Source organism: Aphis gossypii, chromosome X (assembly GCF_020184175.1).
Source record: "Aphis gossypii isolate Hap1 chromosome X, ASM2018417v2, whole genome shotgun sequence".
NCBI lineage: Eukaryota > Metazoa > Arthropoda > Insecta > Hemiptera > Aphididae > Aphis > Aphis gossypii.
The window spans coordinates 3974176-3992846 of record NC_065533.1 but is presented as its reverse complement, the minus strand read 5'-3'; the positions used below and the strand labels follow the sequence as shown (position 1 = coordinate 3992846).

Sequence of the window (18671 nt, the reverse complement as noted above, 5' to 3'; positions counted from 1 at the left end):
TTACATTAGACCTTTTAATACTTTTTTATCTTGACCAGTATTCTGGCGAAATTTACAATTGCCCTTTTTAGAAATAATACGATATTGTTAGTAGGTATATTAAAAACTAATATCAATAATTTATATATATAAAATCCAAATACCACTGACTGACTGATCGCTGTACCTCAAAAACTACGCAACGTACGGACTTGAAATTTGGAATAGAGGTTTTTCTCATATTTTCACCATGCAATAAGAAAGGATTTTTCAAAATTCGCATTTTAAAGGGTTGCTCAAACAGGGATTTTGAGATTTACGATGGAAATTTTGTTTATAATTTTTGTTCATATTTATATATATTTATATTTGGTTGCTATAAAAACTTGATTTATGTGTTAACACATTTATCACTTTATTATTACAGCTAATTATTATGTATAAAAACATGATAACATGAAGTCGTAAAATACCCTATGCATTTACGTATACACGAGGACAAGGTGTTTTAACATATTATTTTCGAATATTAATTATTAATGCGTCTTCATATACGCACCCCAGTTTAAGTAAGATTATTTCTAATTCTTATCTAAAATTGTTTACATTCTTACAAATTAATAAAAAATAATTAATATGGTGGTCGAATGTGAGCTGGTGGCAGCCAGACAATTTTTTTTGGTATTTATTAGGGTGTACCTCAATTATGAACTGTATGGAAAATTTGGATCAGAGGGGAACCAAGAATGCAAGTTAAAGCGCTGCACAAAAATGTAATAGACGCTAGAGTTATCACTGGGAGCGCTAGAGGAGATATAGTTTTAATCCCGAGAATAACTTTGATTCCAACTGATTATCCCTTTGAATTAAAAAGAATACAATTCACACTCAAAGTTTGCTTTATTATGACTATTAATAAGTCTCAAGGACAATTATTGAGCATGTCAGGGATTGTGTCTTGAGAGAAGAATGTTTTTCACATGGACAGTTCTATGTCACATGTTCTAGAGTTAGATCTGCCAGTAGTTTGGTTATTTTAGCAGTACCAAAAATACTGTTTATTAAGAGTTATTGAGATGAATAAAATATGTCAATATAAATATTTTTTTTTTGGTTTTTATAACACCATAATGTTGATACGGTACAAACACCATATAACTAAATACTACCATAAACATATACTAAAACGGCCGTTCTCACGACCAAAATATGATTGAATAATGAACAAGTGTTAGGCAAGGAAACGCAACACGCATGATAACACAAACACATATGAATGATGCGAGTTTCCACAAGCAAGTTTTATATTAAAGCCGAGGGAAAACAACACGGTTAGCATCTAGCGACCTCATGAACGATGTCAGTTTCACTCGTCCAACGGTACGACCAGATCCAATGACACACGTACAGAGGTCGGTCAAACCGTATAAATACGGGTACACTGACCGACCAAAGAACAACTCTTTCTCCACACTTCAAGCCATCAAGACCTGCGTAACAGCACACCTTCGACGGCCAGAAGTAAGGAGAAGCCACCGCGTGTATTTACGAAACCAGCCATAACCTTTCGACGACAACTTACGACCAACACCGCCGAATCAACATCTACACCGCTCGTCCATAACCCGGACATCCAGAAGTCGTCGTGACACCAGACCGACGCTTTCGACGTTACGGCCAACAGATCCGTGACTGCGGCTTGAACACCGGACATAGAGGAACACCAACTCATTACGAGGCCCATCGTACCATATAGTGACACACACATAAAAAGTCCCCCCAAGCGCGCCTGCTTAGGCCACGCTACCCGGACGGACCCACGAACCAACGCCACTTACTTGAGCGGGCCGGACGTGACAATCCGTACCTCCACCCGTAATTGTATAACACATAATTAATAATCCACGAAGTGTCAAATGGTCTCGAACCTATAGTCCGTTCGGTCTCGGGTTCGTGAATCATATCCCTATAAATTATTATAATCGATTTTAATTTATATAGAAATAAAAACAGGTTGATTACTCAAAAAATCGTCAGCGTTATTTTTACACGGAACGGTGACACGTCACAGCGTGTACCGTTACAATGTAAAGTAATTTTTTGCCGACAAAGTACAATATTACTATACATGGGCAATCTAGGATCAACATAACATCTAAAAGCAGACTGTAATAAATATAAAAACTGATAAAATAAAAGTTATAATAGGTAACACAAAAAAATTTACACGGGCGAAACCGGGTTATTCAGCTAGTATTTAATAAACATATGCTCATTTGTTTTTTGTTTTTTAGTTTACCATGAATTTATATATATATATGATATTATATATTATATAATAAAAATAAAGTGCTTAAACAAATTTAAATAGTTAATAATGTTAAATTGAATATACATATATATATATCTTGTTTATAATACGAAAAACCTTTAAAAAATTACATTTACGTCACAATAATATTACTATTTATTAGGTGATAAGAAATATTACTAAGTACTTTATTATTCATTACAGTTGTAAATTAACTTAATAGATTATGATTGGTTAGTTACTTTCATCTGTAGAAATTATCATAAATTGAATTAACGGCTAGGTTTTATGCATTGTGTATTCCTTGCATACTTGTGTAATGAACTAAACGATTCGAAATTTTGCGTATTCCATAGTGACACCTTACGGAAGCTTTTGATGTTACATTTAATTTATAGTGTTCTCGACGCAGTCATCATCATTTCAATAAGATATGTACACGGGAAGTATTCCGTTTAGTAATATCTTTCCAATTTTTTTTTTTTTTATATATATATATTATGGTTAAAATATCAAGTCAAATTCATACCATTCTAAACTCTAATTTAAAAATTTCCCAAGCGTAATTCGCGTTTTCTGTTTTAAAAATAATTATGAAAAATATTCTATTTTTTAAGAGTAAGTTAAGATTTTTTTTTAAATTAAATTTATGTTCTTTAGTCCCTTAAGTTTTGTGGGTAAACATAGCTCTATAGTTAATCTAAATAAAGATTTTTGTTCATAAATAATATAACAACTTATAGTACTTGGTTAAATTGTTCAGAAAAAATACAATATGTGACAAATCGTTGACATAAATAAATAATTAATCCCAAATCATAGACCATTATTACGATAGTTATACAGACGTTTGTATAACTATTCAAAAACTGCAATTTTTAAAATAAACTTAAGAATACAATGTCAATAACGAAAGGCCAGTTTCCCTTATCCATGTCAGTGACTTCCATCCATTGCTTATTGAAATTAAATAATCAATATTTACTAACTAAATAACTGAGATTATATTATAGTCATATTAAAGTTGTTTGCACATAAATCGTGTATATTTCATTATATATAGTTTACGAGTATCTGACAAAGAATATGTTGTCATCATGCAATTCGTGGGTGTACAATACTTTCATATAAATATTGTATTATAAATAGAAAAATTAAAAAACTGATGACTATTCATGTATTTTCAGAGTCTGGAGATCGGTGTATATGAAATTATACTAACATACTCTAAATAATGTACACTGAAAAAACTCACTATATATATATCAATTTTTTTAATAAAAAAACTGTAGTTTTTGTCAACATCATAATAAACTTAATGTAAATCATTACATTCAAATCACCGCTGACGCATGCAGTTTATTGGTTTTGAGGCGCAAACATATAAAATTAATTAGCCACCACTGAACGAATTCTAGAAAAAATCTCCAATTTAAAATGTGTATACAAATAATTATTCAATTATTATATTATACTTATTTTGTTTATATATTACATAAAATAAAGAATTTCTAACTGACTGTTTCATTGACTATTATGATCAAATCACATTCAACAATAATATGATAGATGGAGACTTACATTTTCACTGTACATTCGTCACACTGCAGAGTAGGTGTGAATTTTGAAATTTTGGAGTTTTAAAGAGATCCTCACATATAGATTTTTTAGTTCCTCAAAAAACAAATATTTTATTGTTATAATACAGGGTTGTCATTATTTAGCGAAAATAAAATAATTATTACGTATGATGAGATATCATTTTAGACCTAATGTATAATAACAATATTATCATCATGATGTAAAATATAATGTATTATTTTATACAAGTTTTAAAAAATGTGTAAAACTATTCCTTTTCTTACACAATTTCGTAACAAAGACGTTTTTAATGGTCTTCGATGTTTACGCTAGTTGTTGGTATTGCCTAGAACTTCACGGATGCTTTTCATTTCGTACTTTCTTCTACTACTCATTAAACATTTTATGCCACTCAAAAACTCTCGACCTCTTTACGTGACATGGTATCCTTCTCATACCTACATTTCATTCAAAAATTTAAAACATTCCGTTAACGTTTTTGTTTTTTAGAATTTAACAATAACGAATAAACTAAAATTAAATTTGAAATCCTCCATTGTAATATTACAGCATACAATTAAAACATCACGTAAATATAAAATAGATAAAGTACCATCGTTTAATTCATAATTCTTTAAAGTCAATAATGACAGGTCATAATAAATTACCATACACAACCCATCACAGAAGTCTTCTAGTTCTCTCAAATGTTACTCCTATTTTAAATCACTATACCCCGCATTAATCATCGAATCGGAAACGTTACTTTTTAATTAATATACATAAAAAAAAATAAATAAATAAAAACGTCATAGTAATAGTTTGATATTGATGTGTTTCATCACATCGCAAGTGGGTGGATTCAAAATGTTACGGATATATCCACATCCGAGAGTACGTAATGGCACCTATTTCCGACGAATTTCCGATGTATAACCAACATTGCTTTCAATATATAATATTATCATTCAGCGATTGGTTGTAAGTTATGCTTTTAATTACAATTTCATATTAATAATATTATTTTAGTAAGGATTACATGTACCTATATGTATGTGGTTCCTAAAAACGTTGTGCATTTACGTTCGATTTAACTAAAATAGAACTCGTGAAGTCGTGAAGTTTGAGTAAAATTAAGTTTTAATCACCGGAACCTATCAAGATTCATGAACTACAAGGAGAATATATGGGTTAAAGATAGAACCATTTTAATAAATATTATATTCATTATGTCTTGTTAGTTAATAATGTAAAATAATTTCTCAAGTGATACAGTTATCATATTAGGGCACATTAAATATATAATGTTAATTATTTTAATAATTATATTAATATAAAATAAACGTTCACAAACTGATAAAAATAATTAATATTGTATAATGTTATGAAATAGTAGTTAGTTTTAATATGATAATTTAAATAGTGTTTAATTTAAAACAAGATTAGAAATGTTAGTGATTTTCAAATTAATTTTATACTTTTAAGTATATTTTACGAGTACGATATAATTGAAAACTCTAGAACTCATTTATTCTGGATTCTGTAAATTATTTTAAATATTTAGAGTATTAGATCTTATCTACCACTAAATAAATATAGTAATTATTTTAGGTGTAATATTTAGTTTATCCAAAAGTATTAAGGTTTTTTTGAATAGCATTATTTATTTGTACATAAGTTAATGTCAAGTAAAAACTAATTATTTTATCGCTTTTATTTGTTTTTATTTATTTTTTATTTATTTTTCGAGTTAAATGCTGTTTTAGTTGAATACTTTAAAGCAGAATATTTTAATAACTATTAATATTTCTAAAAATGTTATTTTAAACAGGAAATTAATTAGTCTAAATCAAATGTTAAATAAAAAATGTGCACTTTTATTGAATAATGATATTATAAATAATTTTTCAAAATAATTGTTTTCAAAATCTTATATTACATCGAATTTATTAAATATCAGAAAAAAGTAATGAATTATCATAACATTGTAATCAATATATTATGTCATTTAAAGAAAATTCTGTGATAGATATATTTGTCGACACTATTGTATTATTTTAAATAATATAGTATAATTAAGTATTAGGTACTCTTTATATTTTTGAAATGGTAAAGATAAGTAGATAGTGTAATAGCTAATAAGGTACACCAATTATTAAGTTGGTATAGGTTAAGGTTTTCACGAATACACAAATACACGTTTACAAAATCGTTCTGATTTAAGATTAATTTTTTTAATGGTCCTATGATTTCGGTCATTAGTATCAATGAAGTTATCTCGTTTTAAATTAACTAAAGAATTATGTATTTCTACGTTAAATATCTCTATTGTGCACATAAAACGTCACCTTATCATTAATTTGTATTAATTAATATTCTGTGTATTTTATTAATGTCAATTGCCTATATTATATACAATACAATACTATCATACATTATTATTATTAACTAATTATTAATAGTAATTCATATTTTATACCACCATTACCACCTATGAAGTACGTCATTGGATATAATATTTTGTTTTTCATAAAAATAATAATTATAATATATTATTAAGCGATACTGTTGCGATATCACAACCAAATCGATAACTTAACTTGGTTTGTTGAGATTTTTTCAATTTTATCACACAAGATAGTTAATTGTTATTTTCATGTTATTAATACAATTATTGTGAACTATTCGTTCCTCTTGATTTTTACAAATATTTTCAATTAGAGTTACCTGTTCAAAGTATTCGTAATTTTGTGTTTTTTAAGGTTTTTAGCACATTATCACAGTTAAAAATTCATATATACGTAGGATTTGCTACAATAGGTATCCTTATTTCAAATGTATAAAATAAAAACATTTTGTGGTTATATTAAAACGAATATGCTTGCTTTACGTCTTATTCAATCATAATATTACACTAATATAATAATAATCTACAGCCAATTAATCCACTAATCTGTTGATTAAAACTTTTGTAGGTATACGATTTCATGTCCGTGAACATAAATCGGTTTTAATCTTCTGTTTATTTATAACAGTTTATTTCACAGGAATAAAAAACTTAATTTTTCTTATCTATATTTATTGCAATTGTAATATATTTGTTCAGTGTATATGAAACTATACATATCATATAACTATGCAAATATAAAATACATACAGGATGATTTATTTTTATCATGTAATTTAACTAACGTCAAATTAAATATTGATTAAATATAATTAAAACAATTTCTTTGTAGTTTAAATACTTAGTATTTACCATGAAACTCTATACACACTTTTCCTTTGTACATTTTTAAAAATTTTATATTTTAATAAATCCTTTGTATTATTATCCTTCATCTAGGAACTTATTTTATTACAAACTACTGTAACACGTTATTTTCTTTATAAAAAAATCACGCTTACATATACGTATAAATATAAATTAACAGACCACTTTATTAAAATAATAATAAGTAACTTAATCATTGTATTATTGCTATGTTTAAGAATATGATTTGTATAATGATAACAATACTTATTTAGCATTTGAAAAAATACATCTATGTGTTATATAAATTGTATAAATAACCTTTTTTTTTATTGTAACCATAGAATAATGTAACCCTGTATACACGTGTATTGTTCACTAAAATACTATTTTTAATGAAACACGCAAACACTCACTAAAGTTGCCTATACTATAATCCAATTAATCGTTCATAATAAAAAAAAAAAAAACAAACTGATCAGTTGTCAACGAATCTGTCGGAACACGACTCCGCGTGCGTTAGCTCATAAAGTATATGGAATAGTGAATATAATTATCAGATAATTATATGTTAATTTAATACGCCCCACCATACAAAATGACACTATCAAACGAAACACTACTGTAGCAGTTCAAATTATTTCCATGTGGGTTTCCGACGCGAACGTGATAATATTATAATTCCTCAAACTGGTGTAATAACAGTAACCGTGTTTTCACCATGGCGTTGGGAGTTGCTGACTACGTCGTGTTTGGAATAATGTTGATAATGTCTGCCTCGATCGGTGTGTACTACCGATTTACCGGTGGCAAACAGAAGACTACGCAGGTAATTATTTTCATCCACAACGTTAGGCTACAATCGACGGTTTTAATTTTTGATTTCGTAGAATACGTTGTATTTTTATCAAATATAACTATAACACTGAATCAAATACATTTATTTCAATTAATTTTCAATAAACCCTTTTCTCACGACAAAAATATCAGTAATCAGTACAGGTGGTCCTGATGGAAATTGTGTACACAACTGACAAATTTGAAATATCCAAATCATAATATTAAAAAGTTAGACTTGTGGATACTGTTTTACTGTATACTAGATGATGAATGGGTCACTGTTATGGGTGTATTAAATTTGAATTCAATAATAATATATAATTGTATACAAAAAACGATTTTGAACGGAAACGATCTATCACCTTATGTATATCAATAAGTATATTTCATGGTATGTTATCAATTACTTAGTATTACAGTATTTCACTGAAATGTTTTATAAAAGTCTTGCATTTATTACATAATTAGTAGGTATTTAGTTATTATAATAATGTATATGTATATATTATTATAACAACGTTCATAACTTTAGATTTAATAACTTCTTTCTGTCAATATCGTTAAATATCAAAAAATAGATTCATAACACCTTTAAATAGATAATATTTTAAAACAAATCGAAAACTTCTAGGAGCTTTATTTAACTTTATTTAAATTGAGTCAAACAACTAATGTTAATTCATAAATATTTTCAGAATCTTAATCTTTAATCGGTTATTAAGAGTACGTTTTACCTACATACGTTGTTTTCGTCAATCATCTTACAAATATGAAACATAGTAAAAACGTTTTCACACGGCAAGGACCACATTTAGGTTGTAGTCAAACTAAATTTTTACACAAGAAAGGGAAGATTTTAGGTTATGCAACATTGTTATTTTTGGATATCAGAACTAACAAAGTTATTCAAGTTTTAAAATACAAAAATTATGAATTTTAACGATAACGACTATTTTTATAATAGTAATATCAAAAAATTAAAAACGATGTTGCACAACCAATGTTTTTTCTTTTTATAAATAAGTTTTTTTAACTTAAATTACATCCCTAGTAATTCTTGACCAAGTAAAATGGTTGTTACCTCTAAATTAAAAATATAGGTTGTAATTTAAAATATCAAAAATGTAGAATAGTTGAATATTGTGTGAATGATTAAATTTCCAAAAAAGTTAATTATTAAAAATAAAGTTTGCTGTTAAGAAATTAAAACTGTATATTTTATACATTTATATCAACACGCGAGTACACAACAATCAAAACTAAAACTAAATAAATCACATATTTTTATTTATTTTTTTTTTTTAAGCTTTTTGAACGTAATTTATTTTAATTTACTTTTTACTTTGACGTCAATATCCATTAAAATGTGCATTTTCCTTATGTTATATTTTCCTTATTAATAAGTTAATTCTTTAACTTGTTTGTCGCTTATACGAGTATATTTTAAAAAAAAGTATATAAATTATGTGATGTTCAATCGTTTTCATTGATATTTAAACTAAATTATTTTATTTTACACCTTATATTAAGAATTTAAATAATGTAAAATCGTATATTTTAAATAATTAAAAAAAAACCATTCACAATCATTACATTTTGTTTTCATACTTTTATGTTAATTTATATATTTACAGGAGTACATGTTGGGTGATAAGAATCAGAGTATTTTTCCAGTTGCTTTTTCTTTGATGGCCAGTTTCATAACTGCGATATCGATGTTTGGTTTGAGCTCAGAAGTATATACTCGTGGTACCCAGTTTTCTGTCATAATTTTTTCATACATGATTGCCACTCCCGTAATAGGTTATTTATATCTGCCGGTTTTCTTCAAACTCGGAAACTTGTCTCTTTATGAGGTAGACCATGAATATTATAATATAGTTACAAAATATAAAAATATGTAATTACACTGTTCAACATTCGCAGTACTTAGAAATACGATTTGGACGTTTAACGCGAATAATCACGTCATTGGCGTTCAGTATACAAATGATAATGTACATGGCGATCGTATTGTATGTCCCAGCGCTGACTTTAGAAGCTGTAACCGGATTACCTCAGTCTGCTTCCATTGTACTTGTGGGAGTGGTGTGTGTGTTCTATTCTACAATGGGTGGAATAAAAGCAGTCATTTTAACGGATTTATTACAAGTAAATGTCACTATTATTTTTCTTCAATAATTGTTATTTGTTAGTGTACTATTTATCCGTAATTATTATAAAATGTCATATATAATATTGTTTTCTTAATTCTAGTCACTTCTTATGTACGCGTCGGTAATTGCAGTTATTGGGGTCGCTTTGTATGAAACTGGTGGTCTATCGGAAATTTTGGAAATTTCCAATAAATATGGGCGTATTAATTTTGGAAAGTAAATACACATTTATTTAATACTATTTATATATGTATAGATAAAATATGTTTTAAAGCATTAATTTATGATAAATCGTAGTAAGCGTTACTAAATAGCTTAATTGTTTATGTCAAACTGAAATTTTTTAAATGTTTACAAAAATGTAATAAAACAGAACTTTTAAAATTAAAAGTTTTAAATCACCTCAATTTTATTTTTAAATTATTTAAAAAATAAGTTGTTGCTAAAATAGACTAGTGAGTATATTTAAGTTTGGATTTCATTACTCTGATTTTTGTATAATTCTTTCTAGAAAGTATGTCAATACCTTACCTTAATACAAAATTGAAAAACTACATATTTTTAAAATTATAAATGTAACAATATATATTTATCTATTACAGTTTCAACATCGATCCAACAGTAAGGCACAGTTGGTTTAGTATACTAATTGGAGGGTTTTTCACTCAGATTTCTTTGTATGCTGTAAATCAAACACAAATACAGAGGTTTTTAACTATGAAAGACTATAAGACTGCCGTTACTGCGCTGTGGTGTAGTTTACCGCTAGTAGTGGTAATATCTCTTTTAACAAGTTTGTCTGGTCTAGCGATGTTTTCCAAATATTACGACTGTGATCCTATAAAGTAATTAAACATTTAAGTTTTTATCACTAAATATCAATCTAGTATTCGTATTCTATAGTAGTTCAAATTGTAATCAAAATTAAGAAACATTTCATTTCACAAACATCGATCATATTATTATTATTGTGTACTACGAAATATGTTAATATAATTTGCATAATATATAATTATAAAACAAACGTCAGTAATGACTAAAATGTAACCATTAGACATTGTTATCAGTATATTTATAATATATGAAAAGATTATATACTTTCTTTAAATGTTGATTAAAACTTATTCGCGATGTAAAAATGCTTGAAATTTTTATAAAAAACTCATTATAATTTGCTTGTTATTCAATTAAAAAAAAAAACCAAGTCTTTGATCACAATAATTTTTAAAAACACTTAAAATTAGAATTTAGAAAATAAATCATAAAAATAGCGAAAATGTATCAAATTATTTTGTAGATACAAATATATAGACAGTTTTATTTTTATATCTAATATTTTAAAATTGAATAGGTATAACAAGAGACTTTATTGTAAGATTTTTAACCTACAAATATAGAAAATAATTCTATTAAAAATCAAATTAATTTTTTATGAGCATTTCAAGTTTTTATGTGATTTCGTATCACAATTATTTCTCATTAAATAGTTTTTGATATTTTGTTGTACTTATTTGTTTAAAAAAATAATAAAAAAGTAACAGTAGACACTTGAAATTTTCACCGAATGTTTTTTTATAATTTTCATCATAATATGATAAAATTTAACTTACCTTAATACTTAAAGTAAAATAAATGACTCTAAATAGCTATATATAAAAAAAAAAGTACAACATAAAATATACTTAGTGATATAAATCGACAGACCACTTCTGCTTAGAATCGTTTCTCGTATAAAATTCTAAATTATTGAATTAAAATTTAACCATATAATATAGAAATACTCGACACCTTATGTGGAGAAAAACCGCATCCACTTAACTACCTTTTTTTGTTATACATTGCACTAAAGGCTATATTTAATATTTATTTTTCATACATTTGGCTTCTCAGTACAATATACTTTATACAAGTCAAGTATAAAAACCACATTTAAATTTCATTAAAATCAAATACTTAAGCACCTACCACACACACATAATATGATTCAAGTAACAGAAATATTTTTTTTCAACAAGGTCTGGTCGTATATCAAATGGTGATCAATTGATGCCATTGTATGTGTTGGACACCATGGGATCTATACCTGGGTTAACTGGATTATTCATAGCTGGAATATTTTCTTCTGCTATGAGCTCTGTATCACCAATTCTTAACTCAATGGCAGCAATCACAATGGAAGATTACATAAAGGTTGTTTATTAAATTTAAAGTAAATTTAAAAGTTCGTAAAGTTTGGAATTAAAAGGACATAATATATGTTGTATTCCAGCCATTTAAAAAACAAGAAATATCGGATAAAAAACGAGTCTATCTTATGAAAATTTTAGTTCTCGTGTACGGTGGTGTTTGCATTACATTATCGTTTTTGGCAAAATATATGGGTGCGGTGCTTCAAAGTGCGTTGACCATATTCGGAGTAATTGGTGGACCTGTATTGGCCGTGTTTACATTGGGAATACTCTTACCCTATATCAACCAAAAAGTAATTGATTACAAACATAATATTATAAGCTAATTGTCACTTTAAATATTTTTATTTTATTACAAAAATTTGGATCACACAACAAATTCCCTTGCCGAGTGAAGTGTTTATATTTTGATATTTTTTTTTTTAAATAAAGAAGACTATTTAAAGTTATATTTGAATTCTGATTGCAAATTTATATTTGCTAAAATTTGAATAATCGTGTGTATTAAATCACAAACTATTAAGTATTTTTAAACGTGTGTTTCTGTAATTACTTAAAAATTAATTGAAAAAAACAGAGTTAAATGCAAACTGAATTACATTTTTATTTTTTAAAAACAATAAAGAAAAGTAATTAAAACTGACTATCCTACAAAGCGTAATCATTATTCTTATAAATTAGTTTTTGGTTGTTGACATTTTACACTTATATTTTCATACGATCTATTTTATGACTAGAGTTTAACTAAAAAATGTCTGAATTTGCAACACTAATAAATAGACTGTTCAGAAATCTTTAATATTATTTACATTGTTATTATTATTATTTGTATTAATTAATTATAATAAAACCTTAAATTTTCAGGGCGCGCTGACCGGGCTAATATTTGGTTTGACATTTTCGTTTATCATTGGATTTGGCGGGCCTAAACCTCCAGTTGAAAATCTACCTTCTTTCACAAATTCGTGTACAATATTTAATAACTCAGATTCTACTCAGCTTTTGTCATCATATCAAGAGTAATGGCGATGTGCTATTTTAATTATCTACATATATTATTATTATTGATTATAGTTGTGTATGAATATTAAAAATGTATTAAAGTAGTAGTCAAAACTTCACATATATTCAGGAAATTTTCGGTTTAGATTTTGCATTAAAATGATATAACAACTCGAAGTAAAATTAATACATTTATTGGCGTTTACTCATCGAGTACACATAATTTGAAAACATTATTTGGAAGATTTTATGGATAGATTACACAAGAGTTAGACTGTTTTTTCTTTTTAAAGGATTTATAATTGTATATTTTATAATAAAATTGTTAAATTTTAATTTTAAAAAAATAGTGTAAAAAATAAGAATAAACGGAAGGAGACAACATGATTGAATTAAAACAATTCAATCCTGCCCTCATCCCGTCAAATAAACTTCAGATATACCACTGTAATAATAATATTAATGTATATTATACTAAATGTAATCCTCAATTTTTTTTCTAGAGTGCCTCACGAAGACAGTTATATATATTTATATCGAATTAGTTACCTGTACTACATAGTGTTGGGATTTATGGTTACATTTGTAGTGGCAATGGTAGTGAGTGCAATTTTCCGTGGAACAAATCGTGACTATAATCCGGATCTATTCACCCCATATGTGGCAAATCGATTGAAAAGACGTGATAGAGATTATGAACAAAGCTAATAATGTTAGTATTTATATTAGTCAATTTACATATTGATGTATATTTGGTGCTTACCTGATCGTTGTTAAATATTATGTAACAGATTATATAGAAGATGAAATTGTATAGCACATCCAATAATATATATTTATTATTCCAGGTCATATATTATTGAAGTTCAAGTTTGAATATCAAGCAAATACATAACTTAGGTACTTGTCCATTTATATAAAATCAGTATACATGATTATGTTGAAATATAATATGATGTTTAATATTTTATAGTAAATAAATAATCATCAAACAAATAATGCATTGTTATTAATTACACATAATACCTATATCTATTTCTGAAATATATTTTATAAAATATTACTCAGTTATAATAAACAGTTGATGAATATAATAACTATAAAATACAATTTAAAAATATTCTAGTATATTTTATCATAATATTGTCATCTACAGATATGTAAGTGTAAATAAATGACACAATGAATGTGGATAGTGTTAAATTTATAGTTTATAGAAACAAATACTACTCAAATTATATTATTTGGGTATTGAAATTGTGCAAGTTTAAATACAATATTATATTACTTTAAATGAGTAGGTAAGAAATATTTAATAAAGTTGCATCTGAGTAAATATATACTAGTACTTATAACATTATATTACTTAAAACACACAAAAACAGATTTATACATTTGAACTAATAATAGATGAAATCAAAAAACTTCAATAATAATAGTTATTTTAATTTATATTTATAAATAATTTATATTGGTACTTAACAATAAATATGTGCAAGTCATAATATGATATAATAATACAATAATAATCATTTGTATTATTTGATAAGATTCTCAGCATTTAAGAATTATACTTACATTTTATACAGTTTGCTTTGAATATGTATGAAAAAATAGAAAAAAATTGGTTAATATTTATTTTTATAAATTAAACCAATAAATTTAGTTCGCTTCCAAGAATGGTTGATTTCATCGAAACTCGTCAAAATATAACTACAATATTATATTTTTTTACCGCTTTTTATAATTAAAATAAAAAAAAAAATAGATTCCAAGATATTCTTAGAAGTGGCGGTTTATCAAAATAATTTTTTTTAGAAGGTATTGCTTAAATTATTTCCTTTTTTACCTGTGCTAGGGGTTGTGTAAATAAATAATACATTTTCGGAGGCTTCTCTTAAATTAATTCACACTGAAAATCCCACAGTATTTTTTATTCATCATTCAGAACGCCTAATTAAATTATAAGTTTTAAGTCAAATTTGTTTGTGGTATTTTCAAAAATACCTGTTCTGTTCACTTTTAAATTTAATCTACATCTTGTTTCTTTGAAAAACATTAATAGAGAAGTGTTTCAAATATAATATTGTTTTATATTTAAATTTTTTTATTTAATAAATTTTTACCATTTATTTTATTTAATATACTCGTTAGTATTTAAATTACTTATTTTTATTTTTCAAATATGTTTTTCACTCAATCAATTTCAATAAATGATTGTTCGTCGTTTCTTTATTATTTCTTAATAACAATTTAAACACAAACAATGTAATTATGTTTTAAATTTTAACTTGAGAATTAATTCTGGAAGATATTTACCTACAGGCTATCCGGGATTGGTAAATTGTGTCCCAAATGACCTTATCTCGGTAAACTGGGTCCCGGAAAAAAAATGGTTATAGGTAAGTTGAGTCCCGATAAAAAAAGGTATTAGGTAAGTTGAGTCCCAGAAAAAATATATAAATTAAAATATATGTGGTTTTTATAATATTATGTTCTAAATAAATAATATAATATGGTAAAAATGATTAATTTAAAAAATGTTAATAACAATGTTAATGGTATAAAACATTATGCTGTAGGTAAAAACTTAAATGATAAACATTTAACAAATTCTTATCGAGTTATTACATTATTATTATATTTCATCAATTTTTCTCTTAAGTATTTTTCTTTACCGAGCGTGATTTTCTTTTTTTGTATTGTACTTTGTAGTTTATAATGTGTGTCTCAAACTGTACTTGTAATAGTTCGTCCACAAAATTGAAAATATTAGGATGGGGACTATAAAATCTTCGGTGAAGTACAGCATGATAGGATTCACAACTATTTGTTGTGCGCACAGTGGTGGCTGCAAATTCAGACCAAATATCTGGGGGAAATGTAGCATCAGGTGAAATGTAGTTATCTAGTACATAATCGCAAAATGTTTTTATTTGTTTGTCATTTGGTTGTATTTTCATTAAATCTTGTACAAAACATTCGCCAACTTCTTCGGGTCTTAAAAATGGCAAACCAAAAAAATATTTTGAAAATCGCTTTTTTCTGTGTTTAAAAAGTTTTATGTGTTTACTAAACGAAGAGTTAACTAGGTACTAACTGATACAAAAAAAGGCAGACGAATAAAACTAACACTTGTATACGCTCGTATTTCGTATACTCGTATATATATTTTAATTAGGTTTAATTAAAGTTACGGCATTACGGATTCTCATTTTTGGAGAAAAATAGCTACGGCCAGTGTAATAAAATCTGCGATAAGAATACCTGTCTATTCACACATTAAAATCATGCGTAGAATTAATTGGTGTCCAGGCGGTATACAACTGTATGCAATATGACGTATTATTGTAACAGAATTATTCAAAAGTTAATTATATAAATATGAAATATTAAAGTTTTAAGTTTTTAATATTTTAGACATAATTGCGCCAATGATTTATAACCGGGACCCAACTTACCTATTACCTTTTTATAGCCAGGAATCAACTTACCGCTTTCAAAACGAACCCAAATTATCACAGACCCAATTCACCTAGCTCCAGGCTATCAACTCGGTATATTTTTATTAGCTATTAGGTGATAAAAATATTTTTCTACGTTTCTCGGGTGTATATAAACGAGTATTGTTTTAAATATATTCTTCTCTTAGGTTATAAATTGATATTAATTTGTTAAAAAAAAAAAAAGAATACATTTTCAAAAGTTATTTAAAAGTTCCAAATAAAAACTACTGAAAATACATGGATATTAATCCGGAAAATATTATATATTTTAATATTTTAGTAAGATGTGTGTTCTGCTAAACTTTGATGCTGGACGTTTCTCACAACTTTTATTTTTGACAAAGTACATTTCACATACCATCTTAAGTTTTCATATCCAATAGAGAAAATATTTTTACATATTATTCATCACAGTACTTCTTTAAATAAAATTGTCTATAATTATGATGCTATCTTATCAATGTTCAAAAAGTACTATTTTAAATAGTTTCTGATTTTAATACAACATTTAAATAATAAATTGTAGCTATATAATATTCTGACGACTCTTTTAAAGACCATCAATCACTGACAAAAACTATATAATGCTATTCAAAAAAAAAAAAAAATCACTGGTCTCGTAATTAGGTCTCCTAAAAATTTAGATTGATCTAGTCCATCCAATCTATAATACTAAAGCATTTGTGAAGCCAACATAAATTATTATAGTATAATGTTATAGTATTTATTATAGTCTACATGACCAAAATAACAATATGATCATGTGCACGGGATCTTATCATTTATTACATGACAATATAAAATATTATCATTTTTGAATATAAATAAATTAAATGTGATAAAAAAAATATCGGAAAAACAGATTCATGCTTATTTATGATTCGAATTTTATAGTTCAACTCGTTCTATGGTGGAGACATGCGCAATGTCATGATTCAGTTTTAGAGGTAGACAAAGAGTGCTATTGCGCATGTACATGAATATTTTTTTTACTTTGATAAATGTAATTCTTAAAACTATGAATATTCATCTAGTTTGTTGATTTATTGATTAAATATAGGCTTGCATCAATTTACATATTTACATTATAATATTTATCTTAGTATTTGGAGTTAAATGTGCCGTATACGCATAAAAAAAGTTATTAATTCTTTGCCAGCCGACTCGTAAATTAATAAGCAATTGATTTTGCTTCAAATAAATTAGGTAGGTATGTATAGAGTTTTTCGTATATGTTAAGGGTTTAGAGTGGCATGCCTAATGACAACTGATTTAGTATACGATAGAAGAATAACTAATAAAAAAAAAAAAATGTCCATAATAATTATGTCAATAAAAATGATAAAATAAATTGAAGTAATCTTTATTTTATTTTATAATTATAAGTTTATCAAATTTAATATTTGTATATAGGTATTGAAAATATGAATTTAAACAAATTAATGAATTAGTTTATCGATTTGAAAGTTATAAGATATTAACACCTATAAAAACTATAAATATTTTTATGTAAATGTTGGTAATTTATTTTTTGGCACATATTTTGAAAAATAAAAGATTTTTTAGTCACATAAATAGTTTTCTTATTTAGAACTAAGTCTTAAGATTTTTTTTTTTAAACTTTTAATGTTAAAATTTTTTGAAAGTTTTTCTCGTCAAACTCTTGATTGTTTATTTTTTTTTAAATGTTAATACAGCTCAAATTAAAATAAATCTTTGAAACTTAAAAACGAAAGATAACATAATTACAAAAATTAAAATAATTAGAAAAATTAAAATACCCATTTTATTTGAATTTAAAATAAATATAATTAACTAGACCTTAAATAAACATTGTCATTATTTTATAAATTT

General features: G+C 26.0%; 2 protein-coding genes across 7 annotated transcripts in view; one reads left to right on the top strand and one right to left on the bottom strand.

Annotated features, from left to right (window-relative positions):
• LOC114126210 (tyrosine-protein kinase receptor-like) overlaps window positions 1-18671 on the bottom strand; it is a 339695-nt gene that overhangs the window by 90811 nt on the left and 230213 nt on the right. The window lies entirely within an intron of this gene.
• Window positions 7630-14310, top strand: LOC114126214 (putative sodium-dependent multivitamin transporter). The gene is made up of 10 exons (XM_027990109.2): window positions 7630-7953; window positions 9599-9820; window positions 9891-10115; window positions 10221-10336; window positions 10723-10965; window positions 12136-12310; window positions 12390-12602; window positions 13174-13328; window positions 13815-14023; window positions 14160-14310. The coding sequence occupies exons 1-9, from the start codon at window positions 7846-7848 to the stop codon at window positions 14017-14019; spliced, it is 1662 nt and encodes a 553-aa protein (XP_027845910.1). The 5' UTR covers window positions 7630-7845; the 3' UTR covers window positions 14020-14023; window positions 14160-14310.

What these genes read in the sequence shown, in the direction of transcription:
- LOC114126214 (XM_027990109.2), top strand. Translation starts at nt 7,846, where the DNA reads ATGGCGTTGGGAGTTGCTGACTACGTCGTGTTTGGAATAATGTTGATA. An exon ending in GCAAACAGAAGACTACGCAG is followed by an intron (nt 7,954 to 9,598) that starts GTAATTATTTTC and finishes ATATATTTACAG; the next exon opens with GAGTACATGTTGGGTGATAA. An exon ending in CAATGGAAGATTACATAAAG is followed by an intron (nt 12,311 to 12,389) that starts GTTGTTTATTAA and finishes GTTGTATTCCAG; the next exon opens with CCATTTAAAAAACAAGAAAT.